Raw genomic sequence first — 17658 nt, 5'->3', positions numbered from 1 at the left:
AATTAGGCAATGGTTTCTTAGATATGACATCAAAAGCACAAGCAAAAAAAGAAAAAGGGATAAATTAAACTTCATCAAAATTAAAAACTTCTGTTTTTCAAAGGACACCATCAGGGCTTCCCTGGTGGCGCAGTGGTTGAGAGTCCGCCTGCCGATGCAGGGGACGCGGGTTCGTGCCCCGGTCCGGGAGGATCCCACGTGCCGCGGATCAGCTGGGCCCGTGAGCCATGGCCGCTGGGCCTGCACGTCCGGAGCCTGTGCTCCGCAACAGGAGGGGCCACAACAGTGAGAGGCCTGCGTACCGCAAAAAAAAAAAAAAAGGACACCATCAAGTGAAAAGACAACTCACAGGAGAAAATACTTGCACATCATACATCTGATAAGGGACTTGTATCCAAAATATATGAAGAATGCTTACAACCCTCAGTAAAAAGAGAAATAGTCTAATTTTTTTTTTAAATAGGCAAAGGACCTGAATAGGTAGTTCTTCAAAGAAGGTATACAACAGGCCAATAACTACAGGGTTTAAAACATGCTCAACAACATTACCCATCGGGGTAATGCAAATCAAAACCATGATGAGATACCACTGGACACCCACTAGGATGATTATGATCAAAAAGACAGACAAGTACAAGCAAGGATGCGGAGAAACTGGAACCCTCATAGTTGCTGGTGAGGCTGTAAAAGGGTGCAGGGTCTTTGGAAAATGGCTTGGCATTTCCTCAAAACGTTAAACACAGAGGTATCACCTGACCCAGCAATTCCACTCCTAGCTACATACCCAAGAGAAATGGAAGCACGTGTCCATACAAACCGTGTACATATTATGTTTATAGTAGCATTATTCATAATAGCCAAAAAGTGGGGAAAAAACAATGTCAATCAACTGATGAATGAATAAACAAAATGTAGTATGTACATACAATGAAATATATTTTAGCCATAAAAAGGAAGTACTGATACGTGCTACAACATGGATGTACTCTGAAAACATTATGCTAGGTGAAAGAAGCCAAACACAAAAGGCCATAAAAATGTATGAGTCCATTCATACGAAATGTCCAAGACAGACAAAATAAAAACACAAAAAGTAGATTAGTGGTTGGCCCAGGTAGGGAGGAATGGAGAGTGACTACTAATGGATACAGACTTTCATTCTGGAGTAAAAAAATGCTCTGAAATTAGACAATGGTGATGGTTGCGCAATTCTGAATATACTAAAAATCACTGAATTATAACTTAAAAGGGTATATACATGAGTTATGTATATATAAATATAATACATGCATTATATCTCAATTAAACTATTATTAGAAGTGTAGAGTTGGGCTTCCCTGGTGGCGCAGTGGTTGAGAGTCCACCTGCTGATGCAGGGGACGCGGGTTCGTGCCCCAGTCCGGGAGGATCCCACATGCCGCGGACTGGCTGGGCCCGTGAGCCATGGCCGCTGAGCCTGCGTGTCCGGAGCCTGTGCTCCGCAACGGGAGAGGCCACAACAGTGAGAGGCCCGCGTACCAAAAAAAAAAAAAAAGTGTAGAGTTAAGATCTTCAAGATGTATAAATTTTCCCTCAAAAAACCTTTAAAAATAATAAAAACAAAGGAGTGGGGAGGGAGTAGAAGTACAGATGAAACAAGCATGGATACAAAACAGTTCATTATACTTCTGTTCACTTTGTATGTGTTTGAAATTTTATGTGTAAAAATAACAAAATAAATTTTTTTAAATAACAAGGTAAACTAATTTTCCTAAAATCCATTTTTGTTGTTTTTGACAAAGGAAAAAAAATCTTACATCTTAAAAAGACTAGAGACATTGATACCTTCATTATTCTTTTGCAACGTTATATGAAAACAGAGAAATGACAGAAGACATGATGTGTGGAAAAAATGAAGATTACTTCATCTTAAAAATGTACAAAGAGAATCTGACTCTCCCTAGTTCAAAGATAGTTCTGAATCTCCTTAGTTCAAAGACAGTTCCTTAGTTCCTGTGGTTTCCATGGTTGATGGGTGTGACTATGCCTAATAAATGGATGCAGTACTGTGCTGTCCAATACAGCAGCCACATATGGCCATTTAAATTTTAGTTTTAATGAAATAAATTAAATTATAAATTCAATTATCAGCCTCACCAGTTACATTTCTAGTGTTCAACATCACATTGGCCTATGGCTATCATAGTGGATACAGCAGATATAGATATCTGCCATCATTGCAGAAAGTTCTATTGGACAACACTACTCGAATACATAAAAAACAGCCAAAGAGAAACTACCATATTCCAATTTAGGATTGTTATACTGTATTTTGCTCCAAGAAACAAATCTGGAAGAACAGGGGAAACAATGCATAAAAATATCAACCAAGGAGTATCATTCACTGAAGTTTCGACTAACTAAAGCTGCAGTTAAATTTTACTTTCAGAACCACCAAGCTACAGACGTTGGCCATGGCAACTGCTCAGAGGCACATTTCCCCATCTGTTAAAATAGATTATCACTATACTGCCAGTTTCCTAAAGTCTGATGTAAAGATTACGCTGAGATATAAATAAAGCAAATTATCCTTTCAGTCAAAGATCTAATGAAAAGGTATATTTATAATCCATGACATCAAAGAACTTAGGACCCACAGCAAAATACACAGGATAAAATTCCTTTCCTAACTGAGCTTTGAGGTAACAGGCATAATTAAAAGCATAATTAAATATATTTTGTTTCATCTAGAAAAAAAGTTTAACCAGATGATTTCTATACTTCTAGTTCTAAAATTGTGTGTGCATTTCATGATAGGTATAGATTTCCGTTAATGACCAATGACATGAATATGCAGTTATCAGGAAACAGGTGCACTCTTAATTCAAATACTTTAGAATATTTTTAGCACTTAAAAAAAATGAAGGCGACCAAATTTAAAATATGAATTCAAATAGATTTTTATGTTAGGAACCTAAAAAAACAAAAAGTTTCACCTTGTATTCCCTTTGCAAGCTATCACTACAAATGCTTGGAGTGTGAATAACATTCCAAATATCAAGAATAGAAAAGACATTTAAAATCAGCTCTTTCCTTGCCAGAACTACTGGGCACTTAAAGCTGTTTGTCAAAATGGCTCCATTTAAAGCATTTCAAACCTCTGAAAAGGTCACTCAATAATTTAAGTACATTTTATTTTACCCACATTAAATACTTTTAAATTCACCGTCTTTGCAATCCACTGCTCAAAAAAGAAATTCTCAAGGGAGAATGAAAACATGGAAATTGAAACCAGCCTATAGGCAAAGTGTACAGAAGGGTCACCTGGAATCAATCTTTAGGAGAAAGTTACTACTACCGGAGCATCTGGAGTCAAATTAAATCAGGCACTATTTACATATTTCTAGTTCTATACTGACCTCGCATGGTGCTTTCTTACGTTATACACAGGTCTACCTAGGTTTATATATTTGAATTAGTAAATGGGTTCTATCTTTAACCAAAGTTAAATGTTTTAAAGAATAGAATAGCATTCCATATCCCTTTACCCATTGTTCAGGAACCCTCACAGTTCGTCAAATCACCCCGATAAATTCATCTGTTCCCTCTAGCTGCTTCCAAAGAAAAATTCTAGCAACCAAGGACGCCAGACTGCAAAACACATAGTTAAGAGTTCTGGCACCACTAAAACATGTTAAGAAATCTTGGCAAATTAGTTAAAATCCCTTCAAACGTAAGCACCTCAGTTGTAAAAATGAATACAATAATACAAATCTACATCCAAGCAGGCATACGAGTTAGATTTAATTAAACAGAAAACTGTCTCAAATTTTTGGTGGGCTCCGAATATAAGGTACCTCTCGCCCATCTCACACTTTCCCTTCTTCCCCTTAAGCTTTCAGGGTTTGCTCTCACGTTCTACTTAGTGTTCCCCTTATCCTCCTACTCCATCCTGCCCTTCTACTCTACCCCCATACTCCAATTCCATACAATTCCACCACCCTCCCGTTTCAAGCTGCTACCTCCCTTTGCGACCCCTAAGGTCCCAGGCAACCCCTGAACTCTGGTCGCCCCCATCTCCCTCAGTCCCCATTTCCTCACGGCTCCTCCCCTCGATTCCCCACCCCCTCATCACCAGGTTCATCCTGCCCCTCCAACCGTCTCCCGCCCCCAGGTTCCTTCCTGCCCCTCCAAACACAGCTTCCCCGTCTCAACGTTTCATCTTGTTCCTCCAACCGACTTCCCCAACGCCCTGCTCGCTCCTTTAGTCCCTATTTTCTCCAACATCCAACTGACTACTCCTTTCCATCCATTCTTTTCAACATATACACATATGCAAGGCACCCCCATACGTACACTGGAGCCCCCACCCCCACGTCGAGCCTCCATCTTTCCCTTTTATACTTGCTTCCTTTCTTCCTCCTCCCCACCCCCTCCACCTCCTCCGGAAGAGCCTGGTTCCCAAGCCAAGGTCTCTCACCTCATTCGGTCACTTCAGTGGTGCCAACCGCTTCATACAGGAAAAAACAACCAATCACGACCCCGTGGGCGCTTCCCCTGCGAGTCCGAGCACTTACCGGGCACCCGCCCCACCGGGCACCCCGCACATACACACGCACAAACCGAGGTCCTGGGGACGAAGGTTGGGGGTGGGGGAGAGTGAGCGTTCTTACACCGGCCTCAAACACAGCCCACTTCGCTACAACCCTTCGCCATTTTGGTTTCCCGCGGACTGCCGGTGCATTCTGGGAGCGCAGAGAGACTCCGGGGCCGAATGGCAGCTCTCCAGAGCCGCGAGGGGGCGGAGATTGAGTGGTGAGCGCGGAAGAACACCGCGCCCTGCGTCCGCAGCCGAGGCTGAACAAAGAAGGACTCTTTAACTTTGCGGCGGGGCTAAGTCCTTCCGCCGCCGGCGCTAACACAATAGTGAACGCTGAGCTTGGGAGTGTAGGCTGTCTTGCTGCTGTTTGTATTGCAGAGGGAGGATTGTGTCCAACTTTCACACTGCATGTTCTGTTCCTGAGAAATAGGACTGTGCTCGCTACGTCTTGCCTTGCCAGTATCCTTTCTGTGGAGAAAATCTCTTATCTTCACCCTGAGACCTGCTGTTCGAATTTCATTCAGCGGGGAAGAGACCCTGGATGTCAGAATTATATTTTGTTCGGCGATTATTGTCCAGCCCCAAATTCCTTCCTATCAGAAGCTGCTTATATAGAAGATTTTCGGACTTTTTTTTCCCTGACGATGAAAGGTTTCTCTGTTTATTTGCTTTGCAAATCCTTACTAATTGTGATGAAATCTGAGAATAATTTCGTGCAAAGTGGTTTATTTTAGGAATACAGAACTTTTTCCTACTAGGGCAGACCCTTAGCCTGCCAGTATTCTGCTGCCGACAGAGGTTCCAAGTGACAGAGAGTGCATGCTTGTCTCTGTGACTTCTACTTAGATAAAACCCAACTCCTCTTATAGCCACATGAGGGACCTTTGTTTATAACTTTGTCAAAATATTTTAAAAATCATTTTATATTTTGTGTCATATTACATCACAGGGATAATTAGTACCATGTTTTTCAATCTGTTTAAGAAGACAGCATCAGTCTATCTGCTACCTTTCAAGTTTCATTTTGAACTCCGTGATAACATAGTTTCTCAAAAATATATCTTCAATGCCCTTCACACTTTTTGGTTGAGTAGAGTTTAACTTTAAAAAAAAGTAGATGCAGTCCAAAAATGGATAAAGATATTACACAAACAGGTATATTTGCTGTGCATCTAAGCCTAGTCACAGAATATCAGTTTTAGAGAACATTTGGTCTAAATTCTCCTCAACATTTCTCTCAAGTGGTCAGCAACCCTCAGCTTCAACATCTTCAGTGGTTCAGTACCTCAGAGGCAGTCATTTCAATTTCACAAACACTAATAACTAGAAAGTTACTCATTGTATAGATGTACAATCTGCCTTCCTATAATTTCCACTTACTGGTATAACTTGGCTTCTTTAGCCACACGAAAGTGTTCTAATTTCTTATACATTAGAGAAGTCAATGATGCCTGTCTTTTTGAAATTAAAAAAAAAAACTTGCTATTTCCCTATGTAAACATATAAGTACAAGAGGGCAATCATTTAATTTGAGGAAGCCAGGTGCTCAGGGAATCAAGGGCACTGAGGGAGGCACAGTAAAAAAAATTCCTGTAACTGTGGTCTTAGGAATTTCTGGGGACTTCCCTGGTGACACAGTGGTTAAGAATCTGGCAGGCAGTTAAGAATCTGCCTGCCAGTGCAGGGGACACGGGTTCGAGCCCTGGTCAGGGAAGATCCCACATGCCGTGGAGCAACTAATCCACTGCGCCACAACTACTGAACCTGCGTTCTAGAGCCCGCGAGCCACAAGTACTGAAGCTCTTTGCCTAGAGCCCGAGCTCCGCAACAGGAGAAGCCACGGCAGTGAGGAGCCCGTGCTCCGCAACGAAGAGTAGCCCCGCTCACCACAACTAGAGAAAGCCCACACTCAGCAATGAAGACCCAAAGCACCCAAAAATAAATTTAAAAAATTTTTAATATATATTTTTTTACAGAGTGAAGTGAGTCAGAAAGAGAAAAACAAATACCGTATACTAACGCACATATGTGGAACCTAGAAAAATAGTGCAGATGAACCGGTTTGCAAGGCAGAAATAGAGACACAGATGTAGAGGCCAAACGTATGGACACCAAGGAGGGAAATTGGGGGTGGGGGGATTAATTGGGAGATGGGGATTGACATATATACACTAATATGTATAAACTAGATAACTAATAAGAACCTGCTGTATAAAAAATAAATAAATTTTTTTTAAAAGAGAAAAACTATATATTATGATGATTATATTTTAAAAAAAGAAATTTCTGTTAACTAAGCAACAGGCAATGCATTAGAACCTTAAGAAAAAACAAATGTCAAACCCCTCAGAAGTACAAAGCAAAATAACTCCAGTCAGAGTAAACTGTACCCTTTATTGTTATGTATTTCTGTGATAGTCATAAGGGTTATTCACAAAAATTCTGGTTCTCCTTTGTTCCAAACACAGAGTAAAACTGCACTCTTTTGCACCCTTGAAGTTAGACATGGCCATGTAACTCACTTTTACCAATAGAATGGAAGAGGAAATGAATCACTTTCTGGAAAAATCTTTAAGAGGCAGTGGCACATTCCCCTCCCCCTTGCTGTGATGATCATGGAAGCGTGTGTTGAGATAGAACATCTGTCACTTTGGGTCCCTAAATGACAACAAGCAGAGACTAAAGTTGTGCAACCATCACCACAATCCAGTTTTAGGATGTTTCCATCACCCTAAAAGAATTCATTATGCCCGTTTGCAATCAATCCTTGTTCTGACTTCCAAATTCAGGCAATCTGTTATCTGTCTCTATAGAATTGCCTTTTCTGGCCATTTCATAGAAATGGACTCACACAGTATGTAGTCTTTTGGTCTGACTTCTTTCACTCAGCACAATGTTTTTGAGGTTCATCAATGTTGTACCATGTGTTCTTTCCTTTAAAATAAAATTAAAAGTTCTTTCCTTTTATTGCTGAATAGTACTCCATTGTATGAATGTGCCATATTTTGTTTATCCATTCACCAGTTGATGCACATTTGGATTGTTTCCAGTGTGGGGCTATTATGAATAATGATGCTATGAACATTTGTGTACAAGTCTTGTGTAGATACTTGTCTTTACTTTTCTTGGATAGATTCCTAGAAGTGGAATTGCTGCACTGTATGGTAAGTTTATGTTTAATCTTTTAAGATACTGCCAAAGTGTTTTCCAAAGTGTAAGCAATGAGAGAGGGTTCTGATTTCTCCACATCCTCACCAATACTTGTTATTGTCTATCTTTTTTATTTTACTGACTCCAGTGAGAGTGAGTGGTTTCTCTTCATGGTTTCAATCTGTATTTCCCTAATGACTAATGATGTTGAGCATCTTTTCATGTGCTTATTAGCCATTCTTATATCTTGTTTGGTGAAGCATATATTCAAATCTTTTAACCACTTTTTTTAACACCTTTATTGGAGTATAATTGCTTTACAATGGTGTGTTAGTTTCTGCTTTATAACAGAGTGAATCAGCTATATGTATACATATATCCCCATATCTCCTTCCTCTTGCTTCTCCCTCCCACCCTCCCTATCCCACCCCTCCAGGTGGTCACAAAGCACCGAGCTGATCTCCCTGTGCTATCCGGCTGCTTCCCACTAGCTATTTTACATTTGGTAGTGTATATATGTCCATGCCACTCTCTCACTTCATCCCAGCTTACCCTTCCCCCTCCCTGTGTCCTCAAGTCCATTCTCTATGTCTGCGTCTTTATCTCTGTCCTGCCCCTAGGTTCTTCAGAACCATTTAAAAAAATTTTTTTAGATTCCATATATATGTGTTAGCATACAGTATTTGCTTTTCTCTTTCTGACATATTTCACTCTGTATGACAGACTCTAGGGACATCCACCTCACTACAAATAACTCGATTTCGTTTCTTTTTATGGCTGAGTAATATTCTAATGGTGTCTTTTGAAACACAAAAGTTTCTTAATTTTGATAAAATTTGATAAAAGTTTCTTAATTTTGATCCAATGGATCTTTTTTCAATGCCATATGCTTTTGATGTTATAGCTAAGAACTCTTTGCCTGACCCAAGATCACAAAGATTTTCTATTATGTTTTCTTATGGAAGTTTTATAGGTTTAGCTCTTACATTTAAGTCTATGATCCATTTGAGTTAATTTTTATGTATACTTTGAGGTATGGGCCTGTATTCATCTTTTTGCATGTAGATTTTTAATTAGAGAAACAAGCTCTTGTTGTGTTAAGCCACTGCAATTTGGAGTTGTCTGCCACCCAGCACATTTTAATTTACTCTGACTGAAACAATCCAGATATGTTAATATGTAACAGAACTCAATAATAGCATTGAGCTCTCTACCATATTCAAAGCCAAAAATGAAAAACACAAAAATTTGAGCAGAATATTCAAAATATTAGGTAATTCTCAAACTTTATAAAAATTTATATAATTGAAAAATCACAGAGAATGTTATAAAATACTGTGTTTATAAACCTACAAGCTCTCAATTATTAGCTATTATTCTCTGTGGAGAAAGACTAAAAGATCTTTTACATTATTCATTGTGCAGAGATAGAAATACGAATAACTAGACAAGTCAGAGACGTCAAAGAAACACATTCTATATAAAAAAAAAAAAAACCAATGGTTCTGACGAACCTAGGGGCAGGACAGGCATAAAGACGCAGACATAGAGAGTGGACTTGAGGACATGGGGAGGGGGAAGGGTAAGCTGGGGCGAAGTGAGAGAGTGGCATGGACATATATACACTATCAAATGTAAAATAGATAGCTAGTGGGAAGCAGCCGGATAGCACAGGGAGATCAGCTCGTTGCTTTGTGAGCACCTAGAGGGGTGGGATAGGGAGAGTGGGAGGGAGAAGCAAGAGGGAGGAGGTATGGGTATGTATGTATATGTATAGCTGACTCACTTTGTTATACAGCAGAAACTAACACACCATTGTAAAGCAATTATACTCCAATAAAGATGTTAAAAAAAAAAAAGGAAACACATTCTGTGTCCTTATAGAGTTTGCTTTCATTGGTCTGAAAAGGGAAATGGATCTGAAATAAAAATAATAATAATAATGTTTTCATAATAATCAAATCAAAAGGATTTGTTAAAATTCCTTTCCTTTTTATCCAAAAGTGAAACGTCCGTATATAACATGAACATTGCTTGTAAACCCAGTTATTTGTTGTAAAAATATATATAGCAAATTTAGACCCCTCATATAATAGATCTTAAAATATAGCATGCCCATTATCAATTTATTACCTACCATTTCCAAATTCACCCTTCATTACTTGTTTTGTGAAAATGGATGTGGACCCTTTAAATATTTTTCCCTCACCAGCTGGCAGAATGTTAAGCTTTGTCAGAGGAGAGTGCTGGAGAGACCATGCCATGTAAAGTGGTCTTCCTACCACAGTAAAGTATCCCATCACATGGGTCAGAATGGCCATCATCAAAAAATCTACAAACAATAAATGGTGGAGCGGGTGTGGAGAAAAGGGGACCCCCTTGCACTGTTGGTGGGAATGTAAATTGATACAACCATTATGGAGAACAGTATGGAAGTTCCTTAAAAAACTGAAAATAGAACTACCATATGACCAAGCAATCCCACTACTGGGCATATACCCTGAGAGAACCATAATTCAAAAAGACGCATGTACCACAATGTTCATTGCAGCACTATTTACAATAGCCAGGACAAGGAAGCAACCTAAGTGTCCATCGACAGATGAATGGATAAAGTAGATGTGACACATATATACAATGGAATATTACTCAGCCATAAAAAATGAAATTGAGTTATTTGTAGTGAGGTGGATGGACCTAGAGTCTGCCATACAGAGTGAAGTAGGTCAGAAAGAGAAAAACAAATACTGTATGCTAACACATATATATGGAATCTAAAAACAAAAAGTGGTTCTGATGAACCTAGGGGCAGGACAGGAATAAAGATGCAGACATAGAGAATGGACTTGAGGACACGGGGAGGGGGAAGGGTAAGCTGGGACAAAGTGAGAGAGTGGCATGAACATATATACACTACCAAATGTAAAATAGATAGCTAGTGGGAAGCAGCTGCATAGCACAGGGAGATCAGCACAGGGAGATTAGCTCCATGCTTTGTGACTACCTAGAGGGGTGGGATAGTGAGGGTGGGAGGGAGACACAAGAGGGAAGAGATATGGGGATATATGTATATGTATAGCTGGTTCATTTTGTGATACAGCAGAAACACAACATTGTAAAGCAATTATGCTCCAATAAAGATATTTAAAAAATAAGAATAAAGTGGTTTTCCTTCCTGGTTCCAAAGTGTACTCTCAGCAGCCTCCCACAGTGTGCAAAGCTTCCCCAGAGCTGGGACCCTGTAGCACATGCACATTCCTCAGGCTTGTCAAATCCTCTTTCCCCTACCCTAATCCCAGAAGAATTTACATGTGCTTCCATCAAATGATATTTGTGCTGTCTTGGCAGTCAAAAATTTAAGACAAGTGAAAACTGTGTGTGCAGTCAAAACAAATCACTCAGTTAAGAGTCATAAGGGAGTTCCCTGGCGGTCCAGTGGTTAAGACTCCACACCTCCATTGCAGGGGGCACAGGTTCGATCCCTGGTTGGGTAAAGTCCTGCATGTCGCACAGCATGGCCCCAAAAAAAGAGTCATAAGAACTAGGTTCCAATTCATGCTTGTGACATATCCTGCCTATGACAGAAGCTTTTGAAGATTAAATCAGCAAAAGCTAGGAGGAAGGGAATGAGAGAGAGAGAGAGAGAGAATTATCCAGTGGTAAGAAAAATAAAGCATCTTATCTGCTTTGCTCTGCTATTTTGTCCACTGAGTGTTCAAAGATGTAGACAAGATAAGACAGAAAGCATGATGTGAGAGACAGAATAACAGAAGCAGGAACGCTGGAAGACAAAGGACCTGAGTTGCTGGCCAGCCTCTCTCACTTCATTAGCTGAGTGATCTTGGGCAATTTTCCTAAACTCTCACAGCCTGAGCTTCTTTGCTGAATTCAATGCAGAGAATAAGAATATCAACATTAAAGCTTTATCATTTGGATTAAACGAAATAATATGTGTAAAAGTGTTTTTTTCTCTTACAGCAATTATTACATGTCCGACTCCCCTGATTCAACTGTGAGCTTCTTGAGAGTAGGAAGCCATTACTATTCTTTATATCCCTATTCCTGGAAACACATCTGGACCACAGATCTGCCTTTATATAAATAAAATTTTAAATGAATATTTATTTAACAATAAATAACAGAAAAACTGTGCTACACAGTGTTCAGGACAGGGTACAAGCACTGATAATATGTATCCACAAAGTGGGCTGGAGGGCTTAGATTGTGGAGATAGTGCCATTAATAAGTAATTGAGATACAATACAAATGTACAGAGGTGTGAAGGGTGTGATGTATGCTAGAAATAAGAAAAAATTTAGTGAAACCTAGTGTGAAAGATAGAAACAGTATTGAAAGATGGCTGGGTCTTATCGTGAGAGACCTCGTATGACAAGTGGTATCAGTCAAGACTTTTTTGATTGCTAGGGTCATGACTGTAACCAGAACAAGCCTGGGAAAGGTGAAAACCCTTGCCTTGGTGTTGCCTAGAAACAGAAACTAAAAAGATATGAGGATCCTCCATCTCTCTCCCTCTCTCTCTCTCTCTCTCTCTCTCTCTCTCTCTCTCATTTCTTCTCCTCTCTGAATGGTGTTTCATCTCTTCCTCTGCAGGTGGCGTTCTCTGTTTAGTGGGAAACAGGGCTTTTAGGAAGGTTATATTTTCTAGAGGAACCAATTAAGAAAAGAGAATTTTCTACCTCTACCTCCTTCCCCCATCCCTACCCCCCACCTTCAGTGTACCAGCCAAAAAAAAAAAAAAAAAAATCCCAGTGAAGTATTCTGTTGGGCTAGGCTCGGGTCACATGCCCATCCTGAACCAGATGTTATAGGCAAGAAGATGAGATAGTCAACAAAAATTGAACCAATGCCCATCCCTGTAGCCAAAAAAGTGGAGTCTTATTAGCTGTCACCGCAAGAGGCAGAGTACTGGCCTGGACTGGGAGATAAGATGTTTTCCCAAAGAAGGATTTGCTATTCTGGGCTATTAAAATATCTTAAATCTACTAACATGCAGTGAAGTTTGAGCTTCCATTATTATAATAATAGTAATAATAATAATATTTATTGAATGTTTACCCTCTGCTAAGATGTGTGAAAAAGTACTTTACATATGCTATTTTATTTAATATTTCCAACCACCCTATGAAGAAGATATTATCAATTCCTGTTTTATAGGTAAAGCATCTGAGGTGCACAGAAGATAAGCAAATTGTCCAGGGTCACAGAACAGTAAGTGCAGATCTGAATCCTTTTTTTTTTTTTTTTTTTTGGCAGCACTACGCAGCTTGCAGGATCTTAGTTGTCTGACCAGGGATTGAACCTGGGCCACCCCAGTGAAAGCACCACGTCCTAACCATTGGACCATCAGGGAATTCCCTGAATCCAGTTTTGTTTGACTCTGGAGATGATTTTTAAATCACTATCCTATAGAGAAATAGGAGAATCATCAGAGGATTTTTAAATAAATCCATCCTTTAGAAATATCTCCCTGGTAGTAGTGTGGAAATTGGATTCAAGATGGGAAATACTGCAAATAAAGAGGCCGCTGCAACTGTCTAGGTGAGTAATGGCTGAAGGTCTGAACAGCAAGGAAAGAAGAGACATCAGAGACAGAAGGAGATGCCAACAAAACTTGGCAGTCACTGGAAGAGATAGGTGACAGAATGAATTGATTTGAGGATAATCTTTGAGGTCTGTGGCTTGAGTGAGATGAGAGATGATGACTGTATTTCTTCGTTTCTTCTTCCCTCTTTCCTTTCTTTCTTCCCTTCTTCATTTTTGCAAAGACTGGATAAGGCGGTTGTTATTAAAATTAACCAAGATAGATAATAAAAGGTATGGAACAATTTGAGGGAAAAGCTAATTAAGTTCTGAACAATTTGAGTTTAAGGTGCCCATGGGATATTAAAATAAGATGTCAAGTATGCAGCAGGAAGTTCATCTGGAGCTCAATAAAGGAGAGGGCTGGTACTAGATGGAAAGCTACACACCTAATCAAGCCTTGGTACTCCAGTCCAGTTTGCTTCACTAGTGTTCTTCCCTGTCTCTCCTATGCCAGGAACAAGGGTTTGGCAAAAATAGTAATTATAAATGAATCAGAATATATCTAATTACATAATCTTGGGTATTCAAATTTAATTTCACAAAATGTACAAATTAAACTGGAGTATTTGAAGGATTGCTGACAAAAGAAAACAGGAATGAATAAATAGGGTCAATTTGTGGATCTTGTTTCACCGCTGTCATTAATCATTATCTTTGTGGTAAGATTTTTTTTTCTTCTTTATGTTCCTCTCTATTTCCTAATTTTTCCACTCCTGTAATATTTAAAAGGATATTTAAAACTCATGCAGTACAGGGATATAGGTTTCTGGTCATGTAACCTGTGAGAAAATGTAAATGATGTCAGCTAGGAGCCTTTGAAAGCTCCCAGGCTGTCAAATCGTGGGGAGCTCTCCAGGGTACTGGACTGACTCTCTTGAAATTCTGACTGGTGAACCAGATCTTTATGTCTCTTCTGACTTATCTGTCCTTGGTCTACCCTGAATCCTGCCCTCTGATCAACTGGCTGTCTCAACCATGTCTTAACTGGCAACTTAGTTCTCTGGATGAGTTCCCAAGAGGCTTTAACTGTTAATTTTATGCTGATGCCTTCCAAATCGGTAGAACCAGTAACTTTCTTCCCACCCAAACCCATCTGTTCCATTTCTGTTGACATTAACCTTCCTTAATTTATCAAACAAATACTACTGAGTATACAGATAAATGTAAAATGCAAAACTATAAAACTTCCAGAAGATAATATAGGAGAAAGTCTTTGTGATTTGGGTTTGGCCATTTGTTTTTAGATGCACCACCAAAACCATGCTCCATGAATTAAAAAATCAATAAGTTGGACTTTATGAAAATTAACTTCACTCTGCAAAAGACACCATTAAGGAAAGGAAATCAAGGATTGGGAGAAAATATTTGCAAAACACATCCAGGAAAGAACATATTCAAAAAATACAAAGAACTTTTAAAGCTCAACAATAAGAAAACAAAGAACCCAATTAAAAATGGGCAAAAAACTTGAACAGACAACTTACCAGAGAAGACATACAGATGGCAAATAAAGCATATGAAAAGATGCTCAACATCATATGTCATTAAGGAACCGCGAATTAAAACAATGAGATACTATTACACACCTATAGAATGGCTAAAATCCAAAATGCTGATAAAACCAAATGCTGGTGAAGATGTAGAGCCATAGGAACTCTTACCATTGCTGGAGAATGGTACAGACACTTTGGAAGACAGTTGGGCAGTTTCTTACACAACTAGGTACAGTCTTACTATATGATCTGGGAATCACAATCTTAGGTGTTTACTCAAATAAATATAAATATGTCCACACAAAAACATGCACATGAATGTTTACATTTGTTTGTAGCAAAACTAGAAGCAACCAACATGTCCTTCAACAGTTGAATGGATAAACAAACTATGGTACATCCTTACAGTGGGATATCATTCAATGATAAAAAGAAATGAGCTATGAAGCAATGAAAGGACATGGAGGAAACAAATGCATATTGCTAAGTGAAAGATGCCAGTCTGAAAAGGCTACACACTGTATGAGTTCAACACTATGATATTCTGGAAAAGGCAAAAGTATAGAGACAGAAGATCAATAGTTGCCAGAGGTTAGGGAGGAGAGAGAGGGAGGAATAAATAGGAAGAATACAGGGGATTTTTAGTGTCATGAAACTATTATGTATTATACTATAATGGTGGATCATGACATTATGCAGTTGTCAAAACCCATAGAACTATACAACACAAAGAATGAACCTTAATGTAAACTATGGACTTCAGTTAAGGTTTCAATATTGTCTCTTTAATTCTAACAAAAATACCACGCTAAAGACATAATATGGAAACCGGGGTGGGGGAGGGAACATTATATGGTAACTCTGTACTATCTGCTCAATTTTTCTGTAAACCTAAAACTTCTAAAAATGAAAATCTATTAATAAAAATATTATCTAATGTTTACTGTATGTCAGCCATTGCACTAAAAACTGGGATTATTGGCCCTCTTGGCATTTCAATGTAGCATGTGGGTTGTAGGGGGGGACAGATACTAATGAAATATTGTCACAAGTGCATAATTACATGCTGCTGTGAATGAAAGTTTCACAGGACTATAAGTCCTTATACCTAGTGTGGAGGTCTAGGGAAGTCTTCCCTGAGGAAGAGATGTTAGAACTATGATCTCAAGGATGAATAAGAGTTAATTAGATGTGTGATTTTGTTTGTTTTTTGTTTGCTTATTTGTTTGTATGGGGATTCACCCCTTTTATTTATTTTTTTAATTTTTTTCAGGAAAATCCTGGTCTTAGAGCAGATCAATATACATAGTTATTTGGTCTTTTTACATATGCACTTTTTAAGGAGGATCAGGCTTCATTTTCTGTTGAAGAGTTTGTTACCATGTAGTCTGGCTTTTGAGTCATTCTATCCAGTTCTTCCTGAACATTTGTCAACACAGTTTTTTGTCCTGACTTCTTGGCCGTGCTCTGCACCCCACCAGCACCAGGACTTCTAGGAGAGCCTGTTTTTTTTCTCAACACACTATTGAAGAAGCTGGCCAACACCCCTTCAGTTGCTGCATTATTTTTCATGTTTGTGTCTGGCTTCTTTACCGACGTGTCTGGGGAGGCACTAGGCAGGCTGGCTGGCCCTCCCTGGCCCTGTAACCCCTTTTATTTTTTTACTGAAAATGTCTCCCAAAAAGGAGCCACAAGGCACAGCCAAGTGTGACAATACAGACCTCTCCCCTTGCTGCAAGCTGTTTTGACAATCATATTAAAGATACCAGGACCCCACCACCAAACAGGACTCAGAACATGAACATCCCCACCAGCTGCATCATACAGCAGGTGCCACCCAGGCTCACTATAGCCAGGAGGATGCAGACAACCACCAGCTCCACCAGCCTGGCTTCTCTCCTCTCCTGAGATGAAGTCCTCAACAACCAAGTTAAGGGTTATATTCTTCCTTTTTAGGCAGCCAGGCTTATGGTTGGAAGGCCAGGTAATGTTAACAAAGATCCTGGGAGTCTCTGCTTCTGACGGGATCACTATATTCCCATGTAGGGAGCACCAGAAGCCCAGGAGCCACCAGCACCTGAACTGCTCAGTGCACCTCTCAGGTCAGCAATGCCAGGCTCCCGCCTCACTGTTCCATTCAGCTGCACCCCTCCCCACTCGGTCCCATCATGCCTTTTTAAAAAGATTCTGTATAGGGGCTTCCCTGGTGGCGCAGTGGTTGAGAGTTCGCCTGCCGATGCAGGGGACACGAGTTCGTGCCCCGGTCCGGGAAGATCCCACATGCCACGGAGCGGCTGGGCCCGTGAACCATGGCTGCTGAGCCTGCGCATCCGGAGCCTGTGCTCCACAAAGGGAGAGGCCACAACAGTGAGAGGCCCACGTACCGCAAAAAAAAAAAAAAAAAAAAGACTCTGTATAATGAGGGGAGAGCAGACAGGTATATTTAGTGGCCTCACTCAGCACTCCAGAATCATCAATATGGAGCCTCTGGGTCTCTCCCAGCTGCCAGCTCCCCCCAACACCTGCACTCATTCTTCTGTTAGAGTTAGAATTAGGGTCAGGATGGGGGATGTTAGAAGGGAGAGCATCCTGACAGAGGGTGGGTAAGGTCCCATAGTGAGATGCAATATGTATAGGACTGAAGGAAGGCCCAAGTGGCTAGAGCACAGAAAGCAGAGGTGAGTGCACAAGCTGAGGCTAAAGAGCCTGGTGAGGGCTAGCCTACAGAGGACCCTATGAGCCAGAACAAAAGGGGTTCACATTCTTAACCTAAAATCAGTAGGAAGACCTTCAAAGATTTTTCAGCTGAGTGTTGACATGACTGCATTTGAA

The 17658-nt window shown here is 40.0% G+C and overlaps 1 protein-coding gene across 2 annotated transcripts in view; it reads right to left on the bottom strand.

The window, feature by feature from the left end:
- MTF2 (metal response element binding transcription factor 2) overlaps positions 1-4709 on the bottom strand; it is an 82901-nt gene extending 78192 nt beyond the window's left edge. Inside the window, exon 1 of one of the 2 annotated variants that reach the window (XM_060090131.1) lies at positions 4460-4709. In XM_060090131.1, the coding sequence (XP_059946114.1) occupies positions 4460-4464 (5 nt within the window). In that variant the 5' untranslated portion in view covers positions 4465-4709. The remainder of the gene's footprint in view (positions 1-4459) is intronic. The other variant, XM_060090130.1, reaches the window with a different exon arrangement.
- Between the last annotated feature and the right edge of the window lie 12949 nt (positions 4710-17658).

This window comes from Mesoplodon densirostris, chromosome 2 (assembly GCF_025265405.1).
Source record: "Mesoplodon densirostris isolate mMesDen1 chromosome 2, mMesDen1 primary haplotype, whole genome shotgun sequence".
Taxonomy (NCBI): domain Eukaryota; kingdom Metazoa; phylum Chordata; class Mammalia; order Artiodactyla; family Ziphiidae; genus Mesoplodon; species Mesoplodon densirostris.
Note: the sequence above shows the minus strand (reverse complement) of the source record. Positions and strands in the feature narration are given on the sequence as shown.